Genomic DNA, 18693 nt, shown 5'->3' on the forward strand with positions numbered 1-18693 from the left:
CAGCCTCTTCAATAAGTGGTGCTGGGAAAACTGGACAGCTACATGTAAAAGAATGAAATTAGAACACACGCTAACACCATACACAAAAATAAACTCCAAATGGATTAAAGACCTAAATGTAAGGCCAGACACTATAAAACTCTTAGAGGAAAACATAGGCAGAACACTCTATGACATAAATCACAGCAAGATCCTTATCTAAAAGTTAACTCTGTAAGTTTTCCCCCACATTAAAATATTTTATATAAAATAGCTATAAAATCAATTTTATATCACTCATAAAAACCTCACCATAAACATATAAGAAACAAAAAAGAAAGCATCCATTATACTCACAACATGCCTGCTAGGAGTTCTGGAATTGGTACTCCAATCCTAACAGCACACTGTGATTCTGTGATTTATAATAAATATATATTTGGTCTTCATCCCCAGTCCTTGTACTGAGCTCTCAAAACCCTTGGAATTTCTTAAGTGAAGAGAGTGATAAAGGTGTCTTTGTTAAATGAAAGAGACAACTTTTGAAATGCCACTAGGTAACCTAAGGATGGGGGTTGGTTGCCAGGGGAACCAGCCTAGTGATTAGAGGGTAGGGACTTTCAGTCCTCCTCCTCCACCTCAGGAGAGGGGACAGGAGCTAGAGATTAAGTTCAATCATTGAAGGCCAATGATTTAATCAATCTTGCCTATGTAATAAAGCCTCCATAAAAATCCCTGTACCAGGAGACTCAGAGAGCTTCGGGAGTGGTGAACATGTGGAGATTCAGAGAGAGTGCTACGCTCTATAACCCTCTCTACACACCTTGCCCAGGGCATCTCTTCCATCTGGCTGTTAGTGAGTTATATAGCCTTTTACAATAAACTGGTAACCTAGGAAGTAAAATGTTTCTCTACATTCTGTGAGCCACTCTAGCAAATTAATGGAACCTGTACAAGTGACAATGTAGACTTGATATTGGCCTCTGAAGTGGGGTGGGGGCAGTCTTGTTGGACTGTGCCCTTAACTTGTGGAATCTAATGCTATTTCCATGTCAACAATGTCAGAATTTAGTTGGACTGTAGGACACCCAGCTGGTGGAGAACTGCTTGGTGGTATTGGAAAACCCATACACTAGAACTGATGTTAGAATCTACACCCTTAGGCTCAGCCTCCCCAAAAACCAGTCACAAGACTTCTGCTTCCATTTCAAGCTAATCTCCTCAACACTCAGCCATTCAATCCGTAATCATTTTTAAATTAGGATAATCTGTTTACAACTTCACTATCTCAAAACTTATTTAGTTTTTCTAATTAGCCATATAGCACATTTATTTTTTCATGCTAATTATAAAAAGGTTAAAAACTGAAAAAATATTTCTTTTCCCTGTATTGTTGGTTTTCAATTTTAATGATACATCACTTTAAAAAGAGTTCTGAACCTTAACAAAGAAACATTCACCATTAATAGTTTATTCGCTTAATGAAAAATAATTAATAACTTTCAGCTTTCTTTATATTACTTATTAAAGGTCTATGTAAGCCCTAAGGCTGGTATAAGAGTGCATATTAAATGTGGTTTTCCTCCCCTTCTTTTCAAAGTTAAGTTAACCCAAATATGTCCTTCAAAGTCCAGGTGGTCATTTGGACAGCAATTAGGAGAGCATTAGCAGAAGATAGTGACATCAAACAAAAGATAAAGATAGTTTCCTTATAAAAATGTGAAGAGATCTCCACTGATAAGGTGAAAACAGTAAATTTTCTGATAAAGCTAAATGGCTGGTCTCCACTCCCAATCTGGGGCTAAGTGCACGAAAGTCCTTTTCCCAAGGGACTTCATTGTAGTCCTCCACTCCGGACACCAATAAGGCACTACAGAGAGCCTCTCTCTCCTTCCATGTCATTTCCCTAACTTGACTGTTCTAATCCCCTACTTTGCTTACATTGCTCATCTCCCTTGCAAGTTGCAATGTTGAGGGGGTTTAGGAGGAAGGCAGGGAAAACACTGAAGGAGGCTTTTTACAAAATTAAGCCTTTCTGTTTATTACTACGTAACCGTAACTTAATTATATATTTATTATATATATTTAATATATTTTAATTAACCATTTTCAATTAGTGTATTTTAATTAATATATTTTGATGTTTTATTTAATCTATTTTACTTAAATAGTATATTTTATTTAATCAACACATGTAAGTTAAATGTGATTTAATCATATTATGTAATGATTTAATTAACTATGATTTAACTACAATTTTTTTTCTGAGAACATCCCTTTTATTTTTTTATGTTTATTTATTTATTTATTTTCTCATCAGTCATCCATTTTATACACATCACACATCAGTGCATACGTGTCAATCCCAATCTCCCGATTCATCACATATTATGTGATATGATTTAATTAACTATGATTTAACTACAATTTATTAAAGCTAGTGACAATAATACCAAAACCAATAACTAAAATTTACTGATCATCTAGGGCACGGTGCTAAGATGATATGCATGGCCTCAGTTAATCCTCACTGTAACTCTGGGAGGTGAATACTGTAGCTCCCTACATTTTACAGATGAGAAAACTGAGGCACAGAAATTTCATCAAGTTTAAGAATGAACAACTTTTTTGCACCACTCTAATGTACCACTGGGAAAAACCTGCCAATCAATCTATGACACAACTGTAAAACACATCCATATGTCAGAGATGCTGAAATGTGAAAAAGAAAAAAGTGTGTCTTGCAATGAAATACCTAAGTAATTTTCAGAAGGTCACAAATCTACTAAGTGTTGCAAGCAAGATTTGAACACAGGCAGTCTGGTTCCAGTCCTGGTTTATGCCTATTATCCTGGCATAATTATTAACAGTGCTCCCTTTTAACTATCAAAAGTGCCCCAGTTTTAAGATAAAATATAGTCTTCATACTCATGGTTTAAATGAAATAAACCCTGTGCTCCGAGTCCCACCTCACTGCACCAGGGACTAATGTGCGAGCCAGCATCCTCTGCAGGTGGCTTCAAGGAAGTCCTGCCCAATATGGCAGTTTTTTATTGAGTGGTGGCAAAAGGACCCAAACAAATCCCCTTTGGGAAGCATAAAGTGGAAGTGAACCAAGAGAAGTTGGGTTATTTCAACTCAGAATATTGCTCCAAGCAAAGCTGAGGAAGTACTCCAGGGACATATGAAGCCTATTGTCTACATTTGTCTTGAAAACACTCACTTGGCTATTTGGGTGGACAAGCTGACTTCCCATGATACCCCATTTTCCCAATTAATAATTCTCTCCTGAGAATTATTTTAGTTATGATCATAAGAAAGCGGTCTAAAACAAGGCCCACTACCATGACCTTAATCTCTGATAAATTAATCTAACTAAGACCAGCCAAGTGAATAGTAAGAAGATCTTCAGAAATTTGGGAATGTGAAAAAGGAAACAAAGCAAACGTGAACATGTGTACTTGGAGAAAAGATGGACAAGTTAGCAGCAGTTCATGAAGGAACTCTAAATGGATCAGGCCACCCCACCCACACTGCACTCAGAGCCCTCCTACTCAGAGGGCCATGGTGCTGCTCCTCTCCAAGACCTCCCCACCTCAGCCACAGGTGGTAAGGTGGAGGTGGACACCTTAAAAAGAACCAGCCAGTCTTTCAGCTGGCCAGTGACCCGAACGTGAGTGCAAAAGGATGAGCTAGACTGATGAGATGTTCTTGTTATTAGAACTGTGACATTCTGAGAGACAGAAGCTGAATGATGTGTTAGGGTTAAGAAGCTGGAGGGGGCCCAGGAATGGACAAAGTTATGGGCAGGTACAAGTTATAGAGAAATGGTACCACGAGTTAGCCACCAGTTAACACAACAGAAGAGGCACAGAGGAGCCAACACCAAGGAACATTAGTCTTGAGTTCCAGTATGTGTCCCTTTCAAAAAACCATTTTTTTCCCCTTAAGAAAAGTCCAAGGAGATCTTTCAATCAAAGAAGCCTTAATAACCAACTGCATGATCCACATAAGACTGAGAGCACAAAAGGAAATACCTAAGCCAGACTGCACGATTCCACCGGGCCCAGAACGTTGTGAACGCGGGATAAGGGAGCCTTGGAGCTTTGGAAAGCTCTTCACTGCGCTCAAGTTTAGAAACGTGCACTTTGCAAGCCTGACATATTTATGGGTCTTTCTATTTCTCTTCTTTTATTTGCCTGTTCTTGTTCTACGACCATAACAGCCTGTCCAGGGAACACTTGGGCACAAGGACGGAGCACATGGTCCCACAGCAAAGACAAGCAGGGATCTTTTATAACAACGGTAGCTCCTCACACCTTCTCTGCTCAGGGATGGTACACAGCCTTTTATCACCTTTTTGGTATATGGCAGTGGAGAGAACCAGCAATGGGGACTCAGCAGGGAAAGCATGAATCCTGTCCAGCTTCTTTCCTTAATAATGCCAATCTTTCTCTTCTATCCCCACTGCCATCATTTAGTCCATTTTAGTTAGCAGGACCATATACCAGCTTTCCAGGCACAGTCTGGGTTTCTGCCTTACCTGCTGGTGTAATTATTCACAGTGCTCACGTTCACTCTCAAAAGTATCCTGATTTGGCAAAAAATTATGTGGTCACCCTGATTTTGATCCAAACCCCCATCTTCCACTTCATGTACCACTGGAGAAAAAAAAAACTGTCACTCAATCTGTGACACAAGTGTACAAACATATGCAGTTTTCAGAGATGTTGAAATGTGAAAAAGAAAAAAAGTGAGTCTTGTAATAAAATATGTAAGTAATTGTCACACATCACAAAGATAACCAGTACTGAGGGCAAGATTTAAACCCAAGCAGTGTGATTCCAGTCCTGGTTTATGCCTATTATTGTGGCATAACTACTACTGGCACTGAATTAGTACAACAGTCACCTGAATGAGTTCCATTCTTAATCCTCCAACCCCTTCCACACTGTATGAAGAAAGAATACTCTGAAGCATAAAACGGCTCCTGCCACTCCTCTGTCTAAAACCCTTCAATGGGGGCTTCCCAGGTGGCACAGTGGTTAAGAATCCGCCTGCCAATGCAGGGGACACGGGTTCAAACCCTGGTCTGGGAAGATCCCACATGCCACGGAGCCACTAAGCCCGTGCGCCACAACTACTGAGGCTGTGCTTTAGAACCAGAACTACTGAGCCCACTACTGAGCCACAACTACTGAGCCCACAACTACTACTGAGCCCACGTGCCACAACTACTAAAGCCCGCACACCTAGAGCCTGTGCTCTGCAACGAGAAGCCACTGCAATGAGAAGCCCACACACAGCAACGAAGACCTAACACATCCAAAAAATAAAATTTAATTTTTTTTTAAATTAGCCCCTATTAAAACCCTTCAATGGCTCCCCACTGCCCTCAAGAACCAACCTTGACTCCATTACCAGACTCACAAGATCAGCAAAACTTTGCCCCTGCATACGTCTCCAGCCTCATCTCTCACTGCTCCCCCACCTCTAACTCCACAAAGCAGCCCTCCTGAAATTCCTCGGGGTCCTCAAGTCACAACCCTGGGACTAAGACAGCCTAGAAATGGAAATAGGGTAAGCACATGGAGAAATGGATAGGGGTAGAAAAAGAGATGCCAGACTCCCATCCCACCCCCACTCACAGGACCCAAACTCAGACCTATTCCTTAAGCTTTGCCATGTCTCCAATATCGACTCAAACACTACATCAAACCCCTCTAATTTTAAAATAAAAGTAAATGTTAGAGGTAAGTGTTAGAAATCTATGCTTTTGTGACTAGTATCCACGTGCTATTCTTTTGGAATCATTTCTAGAAAGGGGCAAAAGCTGGCCACGTAATCAGCACACTGACCAAAGTCTGAACTCAGAATACCAGGAAACTCCACCCTCTATCACCATCCCCCAAAACTCAACCTCCAAAGGAAATGCAATTTCACAATTTCTCCAGCATTCCTGAAACGCTGAAGGTAGTCCTGTGCACAGGGCAGACAGTGAAGGGCATGTGCCAGTTGCCCTTGCGTACATGTTATGACTACAGTCTAGTGTTTGGGCGTCCCCCCACCTCAAACTTTTGATGCATAAGTGGTCCAGAAGCCATAGCTACTAAGTCAACACCAAGATGTGCAAACATTTCTGGAACAAGCAACATCCAGGATGGTGCAACTGAGTTCCTCACACAACCCTCCCCACTGCCACCTCAGGACTCACCAGACCTTCACCCCACCTGTGGAATAATGAAGATAACTGGGGCCCAGGAGACAGGGCTTGAACTCTCTGAGCCTCAAGTTCCCTAGATGTAAACTGAGAATAATCACCTCTGTTTCAAGTCGCTGATGCAGGATTAAGTGAAATAAACCATTTGGAAACACCAAGCCAGCACCTAACCCTGATATGGCAGCAAACACTAAATGCTTATCAAATCTGGGAAAGGAAACTATTCTGGCTTGAAAAAGCCAAAAAAAAAAAAAAAAAGTTCAAGTAAATGTAGCTTCAAATTTACTGCAAGAGAAATAATCTCTCTGAGCCTACTATCTAACCATAATGTCAGACATCACGCATATCATCTTATTTAATCTTTGTAACTATCTGTAAGAATTATCTCCTTTCAGAGAATAAATTGAGGTTCAGTCAAGTTCAATAATTAGTAGAGCAAGAACCTGGCAGACCCAGAATTTGAACTTAGTCCTATTTGAACAAGGAAACATACCCTTTTCTCCTCACTGTTTCCCAGACCCTGGAGCCAGAGGAGGGAGTCAGATAAGAGCCTGATAAGAGTCAGATAAGAGGACAATCATGCAGTGTTGATTAGTCCACCTAAGTCGGCATAAGTGCAAAGACCAGGCTGCCCATTACTCAGGGACAAAGAAAGGGAGAAAGGTCAGCAATCAGCATAACGGGATAGTTCAGCTCAAAAAGGACCCTTTGGCAATGTAACTTAATGTTTTAACAGCATAAGTAACTTATCAGCATGAGGCAGGTGACTCCCTGGTCTTGTGATTTTAAGCAGGTTATTTAGTATGACCCTTCTATGCCTCTGTTCTGTTATTTGTAACATGAAGACAGTACAATCTCCCCTGCAGTAACATTGTAAGGGTTAAGGAAATAATGTGCAGACATCACTTTGCACAGGGTCTGTCACATATGAAATGCACAGTCCTATTATTTTGAAAGTCCTTTCACAACGAGACTTTCTATAGCCCTTTCCTTCCTCATTTGCCTAAAGTATCTGCATCAACCCTCATCTCTGTTACTTACCTGCCTCTCATTTCTCTGTGTACCCCACGCATTCATTTAGACCACAAAAGCTTACTGAATACCTGGTCAGGCAGGCTGGGGAAATAGCAGTGCATAAGAAAAATCTTTGCCCTCATAGAGCTTACATTCTTACATTTGTGGGGAAGGAAGTCAGACAGAGAATAAAACAAACAAACAAAAAACACATAATAAACCACCAGGTAAAGTGTTAAAATGCAGGCAAGGGGCAGAAAATAATCTCTGGGGAGAAAGTGAGTCAGATAAGATAATTAAGGAACGCCCTGTGGGAAGACCACTTTGAATCAGAAAACTGAAGGATGGGATAGAGCAAGGCCTGAGATCAGAAGGAACAGTGTTTCAGACAGGGAAACAGCAAGTGCCCCATGCAAGACCACGCACAGTGTCACAGAAGACTAAATACATAGCTCTACTGATCTCGTGATGCTACTGTGTAATTTTTGGTTTACCCGCCAATTTTGCCACTAGACTATGAGCCCCCTGAGGGTAGGGCTGTGTATCTTCCCTGCATTCACTCACTCATAGAACTCACTTATTAAAGGTATCTATATGCCCCGCATTCTCTAAAGCACTAGATTTACAGTGAAGAATTAATCAACATAGTCTCTGCCTTCAAGGAGCTTCCAACAAATAGCACTGGGCAAAGACTAAGCACTGAGAAAATATTTACTAAGTGAACAATATGTGCTTGATGTTCAGTTATCTAGTTCTATACCATGCCAAATTGTGGGCTTTCTACAGCTCTTCTTTCCTTCCTCATTTGCCAAAAAGATCGCCACTAGCTCTTCCCTTCTGTTACTCACCTGCCTCTCCTCCATACCAAACTGTTCCCAATGACTCCTCTAATCTCCCCATCTTCTCTCTCCCCTCTGCCTTTGCCCACAGTCCACTCCACCTGGCATGCCTTCCCCTGCATCTTCTTTACCAGACTAATTCTAGTGTCATTTCCCCAAATTTCATTAGTATACCGACGTTACCACTTGCTCAAACGTGTAGAAATCTCTCAAGTTCTTCAGACAAAACGTTTTCATCAAGTAACAGAAAATGATGGGTGCACAGGTAGCAAAGGACAATTCCAGATTGAGTGAATAGTAAAAAGAGTTGAAAGACAAATGATCTGAAGTTGCATATGTAATTTCTTTTCCTCCCCAAAATACGAGATATGTCAGTGAGTTTCTGGGCATTGTGCTTACAGAATTGGGCCAGGATACAAGGGCAGCAAAAGTCTCACTACTATGGGTCTGTGTACTCATCCATGAAAGAAGTGTTTCATTTACAGTAAACAAAACCAATTTGGGACAAGAGCTATCATTTACAGGTCTTCCCCACACAGAAGTCAGTAGTTTAGCAACTAAATTATTTGAGATGAATTTCCTTTTCTGACAGCAGAAATTGCAAGTGCACTTCATTTATAAAAGAAAAGAGTCAGATATTTATCCTTCTAGGCAAGAAGGCAGATAAAGGTGAGTCACAACTTCCAATGCAGCCTCCACAGCCATAGTTAGCTGACAGAAACTTGCACGTAAGCTTCAGTCCTTCACTTCTAAAAGCCAGGCATCCATCTTTCTCCTCTCACTTCTGGAAAGAACAGAAAATTAAGCTGGAGTCATCTATTCTGAGATACACAACAGCAGGGACAGGGTTTTGGTTTCCTTCAACAATACACATTCCTCCCTGAGTTCCTGGACAGAAGCTCTGGGCTTTGTAGAGAACCACACAACAAGGATTCTACAACTAGGGGCCTGAGGGGCAGTGTTTCCCACAATGTCTTTGCTTCACCTACAACAGAACAGCTTTGTTAACTTCACCCAGCCATTATGAGAGGGGAAATGCACTAAAAGGCAAAATACCATGATCAGATTATCACTAACCATTTAAATTCAGTGCCCTCAGCCAAGACTTCCCCTAAGACGTAACTAATGTAACAGGCTCATCTCTGTGCCCAACATGGCTGTGCCTTGCTGTATTGTGCTATTTATAATAGGGAGTGCACTGTACAGTAATTACATGCCTGGTCTTTGGCAGCCGGACTGGGATTCAGCTATTTTTTACTAGCTGAGTAACTTTGGGCAAAGCACTCTAAGCTTTTAAAAAGTCTTTATCAGACCCTACAAGTCCCCACTTGATCCAGCCCCTGCCTACCTCTCAGACCATGACTAGTACTGTCACTTTCCACCTCTTTAACTGTCTGGATATGTTGAGTTCAGGTCCCACCTCAGGGCCTTTGCACTTGCTGTCCTCTCTTCCCGAGTGTCACCTGGCTGGCTACTTTTCATTAATCAGGTCTCAGTTCAAATGTCAAAAAGTCACCTCCAGGATCTCATAAACATAATGTTGATTATGTGAATATGCACTCATATAATCCATTGTATAATTCCATTTACATAAAGTACAAAAAGGAACTAAACCAGTGTATGGTGGCATAATTCAGGGGACTGGCTACTCTTTTCTGGGTGGGAGCAGTGACGGGAAGGAACACAAGGGGGCCCTCTGGGTTGCTGCTAAAAGATTAATTTCTTGATATGGATCTGATCTCCTGGGCATGTTCAGTTTGTGCAAACTCATCAAGCTGTTCACTTATAATATGTATATTTTTATTACACGTGTTACAATGCAATGTCGAATTGGTTTTCCTGGATCACCTAATCTATGACCCACCATCTTGGCTAAGCTATTCATTCTCCAGCCCATGACCTTGTTTTATTTTCTTCATAGCATTTGTCACTGGCTGAAATCATTTTCATTATTGTTTATGTATGTACAGTCTAGCCCTTCCCCACCCCCATTAAAATATAGTATCATGTGGCCAAGATCTCTGCCTGCCTTGTTTACTATCCCCAAATATCAGTACCTATAGAGTCTTGTTCTAGGTATAAGCTGAATAGAGAAATATATGTAAAATAAGAAATGGCAAAAGGGTGGCCCTTTAAGGATATAACATCAATTGAAAGTCAAAACAGAGAAGCCAACAGCAGAAGAAATAAAAAATGTCAATGACATTTAGCATCAGGAGTATGTGTCAAATGTTAAATTTAACATCGAGGAGGGGGTACATGAAGTGTCATTCTTTGGCACCTCTGTGAGAGTGGTTAAAGTTACTTCTCACAGCAGAAACTGGGTCATTTATCTCTGTACACACAAGAATTTTGCATAAGGCCTGGTACAAAGAAGGTCTGAGCCAAGAAGAGTAGCAAGAGATTTCTGAGACGCTTGGTGAGCATTCTTAAGTTTCCAAGAAAAAGAGGGTCATATTCAACTGTAATGTCTGCCATGGGCAAGGGAGTAGGTAGGCACAACATACATGCAGAGGTAGGTGGAGCAGATACAAAGAAGCATTCAAGAAGATGAAAAGGGTTCCTTACAAATCACAAACAATACTCACCTACTTTTATTGCCAATTCTAAGATGTTTATAAAGAAAAAATTAAAATGTGTCAGTAGTGTTGGTGACTTGGATGTTACATAGTAACTTTATGGTATGCAGAGTAACTTACATGCTGATATAACTTATTTCCATGAGGAAATTTACACCACAGCCTGGTATAATGGAAACTGAAAAGTAAACCTTTAATCTGTAATCAGTTCTGCCACAAACTCTCTTTATAACCTTGAACAAGTCCTTTAACTTTAGTGCTCAATTTTTCTACCTGTGAAATAAGCTAGTTGGATCTGATGCTTGCTAACACCCATTTCCAGTTCTTGAACACTGTGTACTATTCCTGACTTAAAAATAAAACAAACTCATTTCCTAAGCTTATGTTCACAGGACAATACGCCATCCACAAGAATGTAAATCAAAGTTACTAGATGCAGTGAGGTAGGAGATCCTTTTACCCAGTCTTCTTGCCAAACCAAGGGTATCACCCACTCAGATTCTCTACAGTGCTGTGTTCAGACTCCCATTTGTTGGTAAGGCAAGAAGCCCTATCATACTTCAGCTAAACAGTTGGATTTCTCGGCACAATTATTTCCTTTGCTTGAGTTTTCACTGCCTTAGGCACCATGTTTCCCATCAATTCAAGTCTACTCTCATAGTTAGCACCACAGTTCTTGTTTTCTTCTAACACTTAAATAATGAATAGAACTTGATCACCTGGAGGTATTCTCCTTACTCTATTACAACAGTTATTAGTTATTTTAATTAGACAAAACCACCATTCCTTTTGCTATCCCACCATACTGTCAAGTGCCTATTAAAGATATTACAGTAATAAGTTATTAGCACCTTTTAAATTTACATTAACAAAAACAGACAAATGAGAAGTCAGGAAATGAAAGAAGAAAAAAAAAAAAAACCTTTCAGATGTCATAATTAACCAAAGCTTAGAGTAACTCAAAAAATCATTAGTAGCTATCTTTCAATTTTTTAAAAATATATACTATGCATATCCTAGTTAAAACTGCAGGAGTGATCATTTGTCTCTCATCAATTAAAGATGGGAAAACGGACAAGGACGATGCTCTGCTGTGGATGAGCCCCACACCATCCTTTCTTTAAAAGAGGGGCGATATTACTCATGGAGAATAAGAAGTCCACTGGTTGATCACTTGTCCATGAGTCATCACCAACTCATAACTCCCCAAAGACCTTTTGACTACTGTGACTCTTGCCACCTGCAGAACGTATTGATCAAATCTACAGGAAGCCAAGTTCTAATAGCTATTCAGCATCCACCACTGGCCCTCCTAGGTTTTTATTCTCTTGAAACAAGGAGAAAGAGCACAGGGCCAATGCTCTGATGTGTTTCAGTGCTGGGACTGATTGCTCACTGAATTGAGGGAGAGCATTTCCCATCTTTCTCCTTGACCCCCTCATTTCACCAACTCAAGCACCACTACCCACCCTGCCAAGTCTGCAAAAGCAGACAGCCTGCAGAGAGCTCACTCCAGGAGGTGAGTTACTAAACCAGCAAGGCTGGGTTGGATTTCTAGGCACCTTCATCATGTGGCCTAACAAACAGGCTCAAGAGAGAGACGGTTCAGAAGCAGCACTGGCAAAGCAGGTAACTGAGGACAAACAAATGTTGCCTGCCATTTTAGTACACAAGAATGTTGCTTGCCATCAAGTCAGCAGTCACTGCAGCCACCGGAGACAGTGCACCCTGAGGGGAATTCAGGATGCAGAAAAACAGGATACAGGCCCTAGAGAGTTACGATGCAAATCAAAGGAATAACTTCAATAAAGCCCAGGCTCTTACACCTTCCCAAATTGAGCAAAGCATTAAAATCACTACCTTGACATATCTGATTTTTGTGACTAGCCCTAATCTTTTGATGTTCCACGACAAGTTTTTTTTTGTTTTTTTTTTTTCAGCCAAAACTCCCATATATCCTGGCTCCTCCCTTACCTCTTTGGAACAGTTCCTCAGAGCTATCCAGAAACCTCCCCAGGATACAACCCTCAATAATGCCTCCAATAAAATATATTTCCCAACTTTCAGGCTGTGCATTTTTTTTTTTGTCGACACAATAACACCTCAGGACTCCAAAACCCAGTCCCAGGGACTTTTCCTTAACATGCCTGCAGCGCCTGGTACAGGGCCAGGCGCCCCCCGCAGCGCTAGGGTAACCCACGTCAGCGACAACTGAGAGCTGGGTGGCTCTCACTCCGGGGTGGCCCGGACTGCCATTCCCCGCTCCGCCTGGGACCCCCGACACCTGAAGCGGGGTGGGGGTGGGGGGATGCTGGGGTCTCTCGTGCGCCCCCGGGCGCAGCACCGCGCGTCCCCTCCACAGGTGCGGCGCCCTAGCGGCCGCGCACCGGGGCCAGGAGGAGATGGACAGACAAGGACAGGAAGGTATCACTGGCTGCTCCAGGCTCCCACCAAGAGGCCCGCTCACCTGGGACCTGGCCGCCAGGAGCGGGGACCGGAGCGCCAGGTCTCTCAGTAGTTTCCAGGCCTGCGCCACCACAGGGGCCGCCATCTTAACCAGAAAACTTGCGCGAAGAGCCAGGCGGGCCGCGGCAAACCAGGCAGGGCGCGGCGAGGGCGGGAAAGGGAAGGGAGGGGCGGGGCGGGGGCGGGGCCCGGCCGCCCCTCCCGCACCGCCCCCTCTGCCCGGGCCCGCCTGCTACCCCCGGGACGTCGCAGCGCCCCTGAGGGGCCACTTTCTATAGCCCTGCGTCCCCCACCGCGACTCCCACCTCGGCCCCAAGTTCACTTTCAGCCTTCAGAGGCCCCGTGGCCTCCTCACCGTGCTACCCCGGCTCACCATGCGAGCAAAAACACATCCCGAGCCCTACGGTCGTGGGGCTTAAACTACGCTGGGGCGACAGGCCAGTGGACTTTGGCCGGTGCCGTGAGTGCTCTGAGGACCGGCCCACGGAGCTGACGCCAAGTAAGGGAGGCCTCTGGTCTGGTCCTTGGGCCCCAGAGGCTCGCCTAGGGAAACGATATTTGAGCTGAGCCTTGAGGGACTACGGGAGAAGCAAGTGGGTCTGATGAGGTCGGTGGATCCCCTCTACACCTGAGTAAGAATTTTTTATCTTTTACCGAAGGTTAAGGCAAAGCAATTGAAGCACTTTAAGCCAGTAATCAGCAGAACAAGAGCAAGCGTTTATTCGGAGTTTACGTGACTCTAAGCACTGTATATGTAATAAAATTACTATAGCAAATAAGCTTAATATGTGCCAGCCACGTTACAAATTATGAACTAATTTAGTCTTTATAGCAACCTTTCCAGTAGGTACCAATGTATAAATCCCCGTTTTGCAGAAGAGAAAACTGAGGCACAGAGAGGTTACCTAACTTGTTGAAGGTCAGAGATCTGATAAGGATTAAAAATGGTTCAAACCCATGCTCTCTTCTTCCCACCCTATTAAGTACCATTTTAGAATTTTTTTTAACCTTACTCTGTTCTTGAGCCTATGATCATGAGAAAATGTACAATGTAACAGAACTAGGAAACTGTTTCTGCTTTACTTCCCTTTTTACTTTTTCTGCTTTTAATATTTTTTTAATTTTTATTTTGACAAAACAAATCTACAGAAAAGTTGCAAGAACATTACCCCCAACTCCGAAATATCCTTTACCCAGATTTACCACTTATTTATATTTTGCCTCATTCTCCATTTTTCATAGATATAGATACATAGCTTTATAGCCCATTCTTAATCACAAGTTTACTGGCTAGATTTAGCATCCATTGTTGATTATTTCTTGAATCAGTTATTACTGTAATGGTTGCAAAATCATGATTGTCTAATTCCATTCCTTTCTACATTTTTTAGTTTACATTCTACTCTGAGAAGAGCTTTACCATCTCCCACGTTTATTTATCCTTATATTCACTTGTATCAATATGGACTCATGCGTCCCTTTTTATTCAGTGCCAAGCCTATGCTCATTCCTTTTACATGTACTCAGCTGCCTCTGAATATGGGTCATTTAATCCTCACAGGAACCCTGTAAGGGGTGATGATGTTATTCCCATTTTACCAGAGGGGGAACTGTACTACAGAAACACTGTGTAACTTGCCCAGGGTCACAGCCTGGGACCAGACCCCAAAGCTGAAATCTGACCACACCCTTCTCTTGACATGAGGGGATCTGAGTTCCCACCTCATCTGTCATTACTTATACTGGGTCTGCCATCTAGCCAGGATGGAGCAAAGATTCACTAATGTTTACAGACTGAATGTTTAAGCTTGGTGAGAGCTTTGAACATGTTGTCAGAAGGAAGCAGACCTCCTGTAGAATTAATCAAAGGTGGTTTATTCAGACAGTACTATGGCAAGGGAGTTGGCTACTATCACTTTCCTTCCAGCAGAGACCTGAAAGGGTTTGAAAAGAAGAGTGCATTTCGTAAAGAGAAAGGAGAGCCTCCTTAGACAGTCTTTGATGAGTGTTCTGTTAGGATGGGATTTTTTTCTATTAGGGCAGGATTTTTGGAAGTGGAATGGGCAGAGTCTTTCTGATTACCATTCATGTACATGTGGCAATCTTTGATTGGTTCATTATCTACTAGTGAATCTCTGGGCTGGGTAGCATCATATGAGTTTTCCTGTTTCAATTGGAAGACAGCCTATTCCTCAGCTTTGGGGCCCAAGTCCTGCATCAGCAATTCCTCAGTGTCTTCATCCACATTCTCTAATTCTGCCATCTCTGCAGCCAAGGGGTTGGGGGAGATGGAGCAGAAGGACCTTCGTATGGTATCTCCAGTGCTTAGCACTGGACCAGGATTAGAGAAAGTGTGAAATAAACAGACGTAGGATGGCTCACACTTATTGAGTTCCTCCTAAGACTTCTCGCTATTTTCTACCCTTTTTTCCCAAATAGGAAGCTCTTTGAGGTCTAGGATCCAACAAAGAGTTCTGCACTGTGCTTTGCTGAGATAAGCACTGGGTTTTCAGTGAAACTGGATTGGATTCAAATCTCACCTCTGCCTTCTGTGAATCTGTGACCTGAGGAACTACCTAGGTCATACAGTGATAGTAAGTATTCAGTGAGATGTTGTATGTAAAGACCTTGCACATAGCAAGGTCTCAGTAAATGTTGTGTTTCTTCCTCTGATATATTCTTAATAAATATTTGATAGCTAATGTGAAACACCAGAGCCAATCTGAGGTATGGGTCATAAGGCCCCTGACACTTTGTAACTTATCTTGATAGCACTGGCGAACAGTAGAGACGTGTATGTGCCAGATGAAAGTATTAAAAGAGTGTAAAGTTGTTGTCTCCAGGAAGAGGGTGGAGGATAGGGGTCAGGGAACCTTTACATTTTTAGAACTTCGCAAATACTGATTCCTGGGCTCCACTCTAGACCTACTGAATCGGAATCACTTAGGATGGAGTCTGACATCTGCATTTTAAATAATCTTCTCAAGGAGTTATTTAGTTTGAGAACTAAAAAAATAAAAAATAAAAAAAAGCAGACAAACCAAACCATAGCGGTAAACTCTCAAGAGGTTTCCCAGTGAATCAAGAGACAAGTTACTCTGCTTCTTCCACTGGGTTCCTAAATGTAGAATGAAAATCCTGTGATTCGTAGACAGAGGTGATGACTAAATGCTGCTCTCAGAGAGTCTTGACACATGGGTATAAGACCTGTCTTCTACCAGGGGTCTAGGTCAGCCCCGACATGTAGAAGCGTTGGCTAAGGGTGAATAAACAGTGATTCTATGCTTTTTCTTTATCCGTATTGCAATTGTGAACTGCTTGAGTAGTAACTGTGGCCATAGGCAATACCACTACCAAAGCATTCTGTACTGTCTGGGATCAGATTGAAGCACAGAGGTAGATACCAGTTCAGGTCTTGACTCTGTGATTTAATAACTCTGAGCTTGGGCCAGTTATTCCGCAGCCTCAATCCTTTATCTGTGAAAGGGGGATTATAATAGTATGTATTTTGCCAGTGTGTTACTGAGTCCAAGCTCGTACTACTTGCTGCACAACAGGCCAATAAATCGAGAGACAAGTTGCTGGAGCAAGGAATAGTGACTTTATTCAGAAAACCAGCAAACAGAGAAGATGGTGGACTCGTGCCCCAAAGAACCCATCTTGCCTGAGTTAGAATTCAGGCTTTTTTTTATACTAAAAGGGGAGGGAGTAAAGTCAAACATTTCCTGGTTCCTGTCAGCCTCCGGGAGGGGATGTGTTAATTTCTTCCTCCCTGCAGTCATTCACGGGTGGGCCTGATCAAGATGTTCCCTGTGAGCTAAACAAAGGTATTTTAGCTTAATGCTCATTACCTGCTAGGCAGGGTTCCCAGAGATGGGCCATTATGTATAATTTAAGCTTATAGGCAACATCCGTTTAGTGATTAACTTGTAATAGAATGCAAAGGGTTCTTCCCCATTACAAGTGCATTGTCAAGCACTGGAGATCCCAGTGGCTGATAGCCACTAGGCTTTCTTTGCTTGACTAAGAAATCCTTTTTCATGTTTGTTTCTTTACCATTTACATCAGTGAGCCTGTTTCCCCATTAGTAAAATGAAGGCCAAGTATGACAGCATCTTATTAGAACTAGGAATTAACAATATAGCACTTCTCATAAACTTTGCATACACTGGTAATATTAAGTTCCAAAACTCCTTCATCAAACTTTGGATTTAGAACAACCTGCCTACACTATTTCTTATTGAGTTAATTGTTCCAGGAAAGAAAATAAAAACATCAATAGACCCACACACCTTCTCTTTCATTTTAGCAGTGCCTGTTAACAGTGAAATAATGTGCTCATTTTCATATCCACACTGATTACTCCCTGGGCCCAGATTTGCCAAAGAGGCCTGTCAGGAAACCTAGCACAGAGATCATGAATTTAGCAGTTCCAGTGGTTGTTTATCATTACCTTTTCATTTAAGAATAAAAACCATTTGACAAATACAGACTCATTGTAACCAGTAGAAATGAATAGAATTTTTTACAAAACAATCCTAATTTTCATGGATAACATTTGAATTCATGCCACTCCCTGTCAGGAATGAAAATCACTATTAAGATGATGAAACAAAGGGCATTTGTGGATTTTGTCTGGTTATTTCTTCTTTAATGGATAACAGATTTCTTGAATTTACAGGCAAAGAAACTTGGGGCTTTCATTATGTACACTGATAATACCTCTGTTGCTGTTTGTGACAGCCATTTTAACCAATGCTTCAACTGTGTTATTTGCCAATGGCACAGAAAGAAGTTCCATTGTGCTCCAGTTATTTTTTCCCTCTTCAATAGCATTAAAATGATTAATTCTGATGACATTTTTCAGCAGCTTATTTAAATTATAAGGTGTACAGAAGAAAAGGGATCTGAAACTAAAAGTGTCTCCTCTGACAAAACCACAATGAGCTCAAGAGAAATTCTCACTATATCCTGGAGAGGATCTGGGGGAGGGAAGGTAGAGCCATAGTAACAGGTCAAAGTCAAGATGAAAAAGAAGTGAGAGTAAGGAACATCAGAAACCAGGAGAAGGAGCATTCAGGGACAAGGTCAGCTGGAAGACTATAAGTGGAGAACGAGAGTTAAGGATAGAAACAAAGGCGATGACATTCTATTGGTCGGGAAATTTAGAAATGGATAAAGAAGATGGTAAAAGTGGAGTGAAGAACATTTACACAAAGGACAGTGGAGAAGCATGGACTGAAAGAGAAAAATGGTACCAGATTGTGGGAAAGGAATTCCCTTCAGAAAGAAACCTGTTTTCCCACTGCAATCGAAAGCCGTGGAATTTAGCACTTTCAATATTATTAAGACATCCTTCATTTAAATACCAAAATAGGGACTTCCCTGGTGGCACAGTGGTTAAGAATCCTCCTGCCAATGCAGGGGACACAGGTTCGACCCCCGGTCTGGGAAGATCCCACATGCTGTGGAGCAAGTAAGCCCATGCGCCACAACTACTGAGCCTGTGCTCTAGAGCCCATGAGCCACACCTACTGAGCCCATGTGCCACAACTACTGAAGCCTGGACGCCTAGAGCCCATGCTCCGCAACAAGA

At 42.1% G+C, this 18693-nt stretch overlaps 2 protein-coding genes across 6 annotated transcripts in view; one reads left to right on the forward strand and one right to left on the reverse strand.

The window, feature by feature from the left end:
- The window catches only part of SUCLG2 (succinate-CoA ligase GDP-forming subunit beta), a 337465-nt gene extending 324226 nt beyond the window's left edge, over positions 1–13239 (reverse strand). For 3 of the 5 annotated variants that reach the window (XM_027121346.1, XM_027121351.1, XM_027121347.1), the window contains exon 1: positions 13099–13238. In XM_027121346.1, coding sequence (XP_026977147.1) covers positions 13099–13182 — 84 coding nt within the window. In that variant the 5' untranslated portion in view covers positions 13183–13238. Of the gene's footprint in view, positions 1–13098 lie in introns of all 5 variants that reach the window. The other 2 variants (XM_027121350.1, XM_027121348.1) reach the window with 1 other exon arrangement.
- A 109-nt stretch (positions 13240–13348) lies between these two features.
- Positions 13349–18693, forward strand: part of TAFA1 (TAFA chemokine like family member 1) — a 776700-nt gene continuing 771355 nt past the window's right edge. The window contains exons 1-2 of the mRNA XM_027121352.1: positions 13349–13729; positions 15537–15691. The gene's annotated coding sequence lies outside the window, so the exon portion shown is untranslated. The remainder of the gene's footprint in view (positions 13730–15536; positions 15692–18693) is intronic.

The sequence above is a fragment of the Aethalodelphis obliquidens genome, unplaced genomic scaffold, assembly GCF_003676395.1.
Source record: "Aethalodelphis obliquidens isolate GAN/ISIS:26980383/991018 unplaced genomic scaffold, ASM367639v1 scaffold22, whole genome shotgun sequence".
Lineage (NCBI taxonomy): Eukaryota > Metazoa > Chordata > Mammalia > Artiodactyla > Delphinidae > Aethalodelphis > Aethalodelphis obliquidens.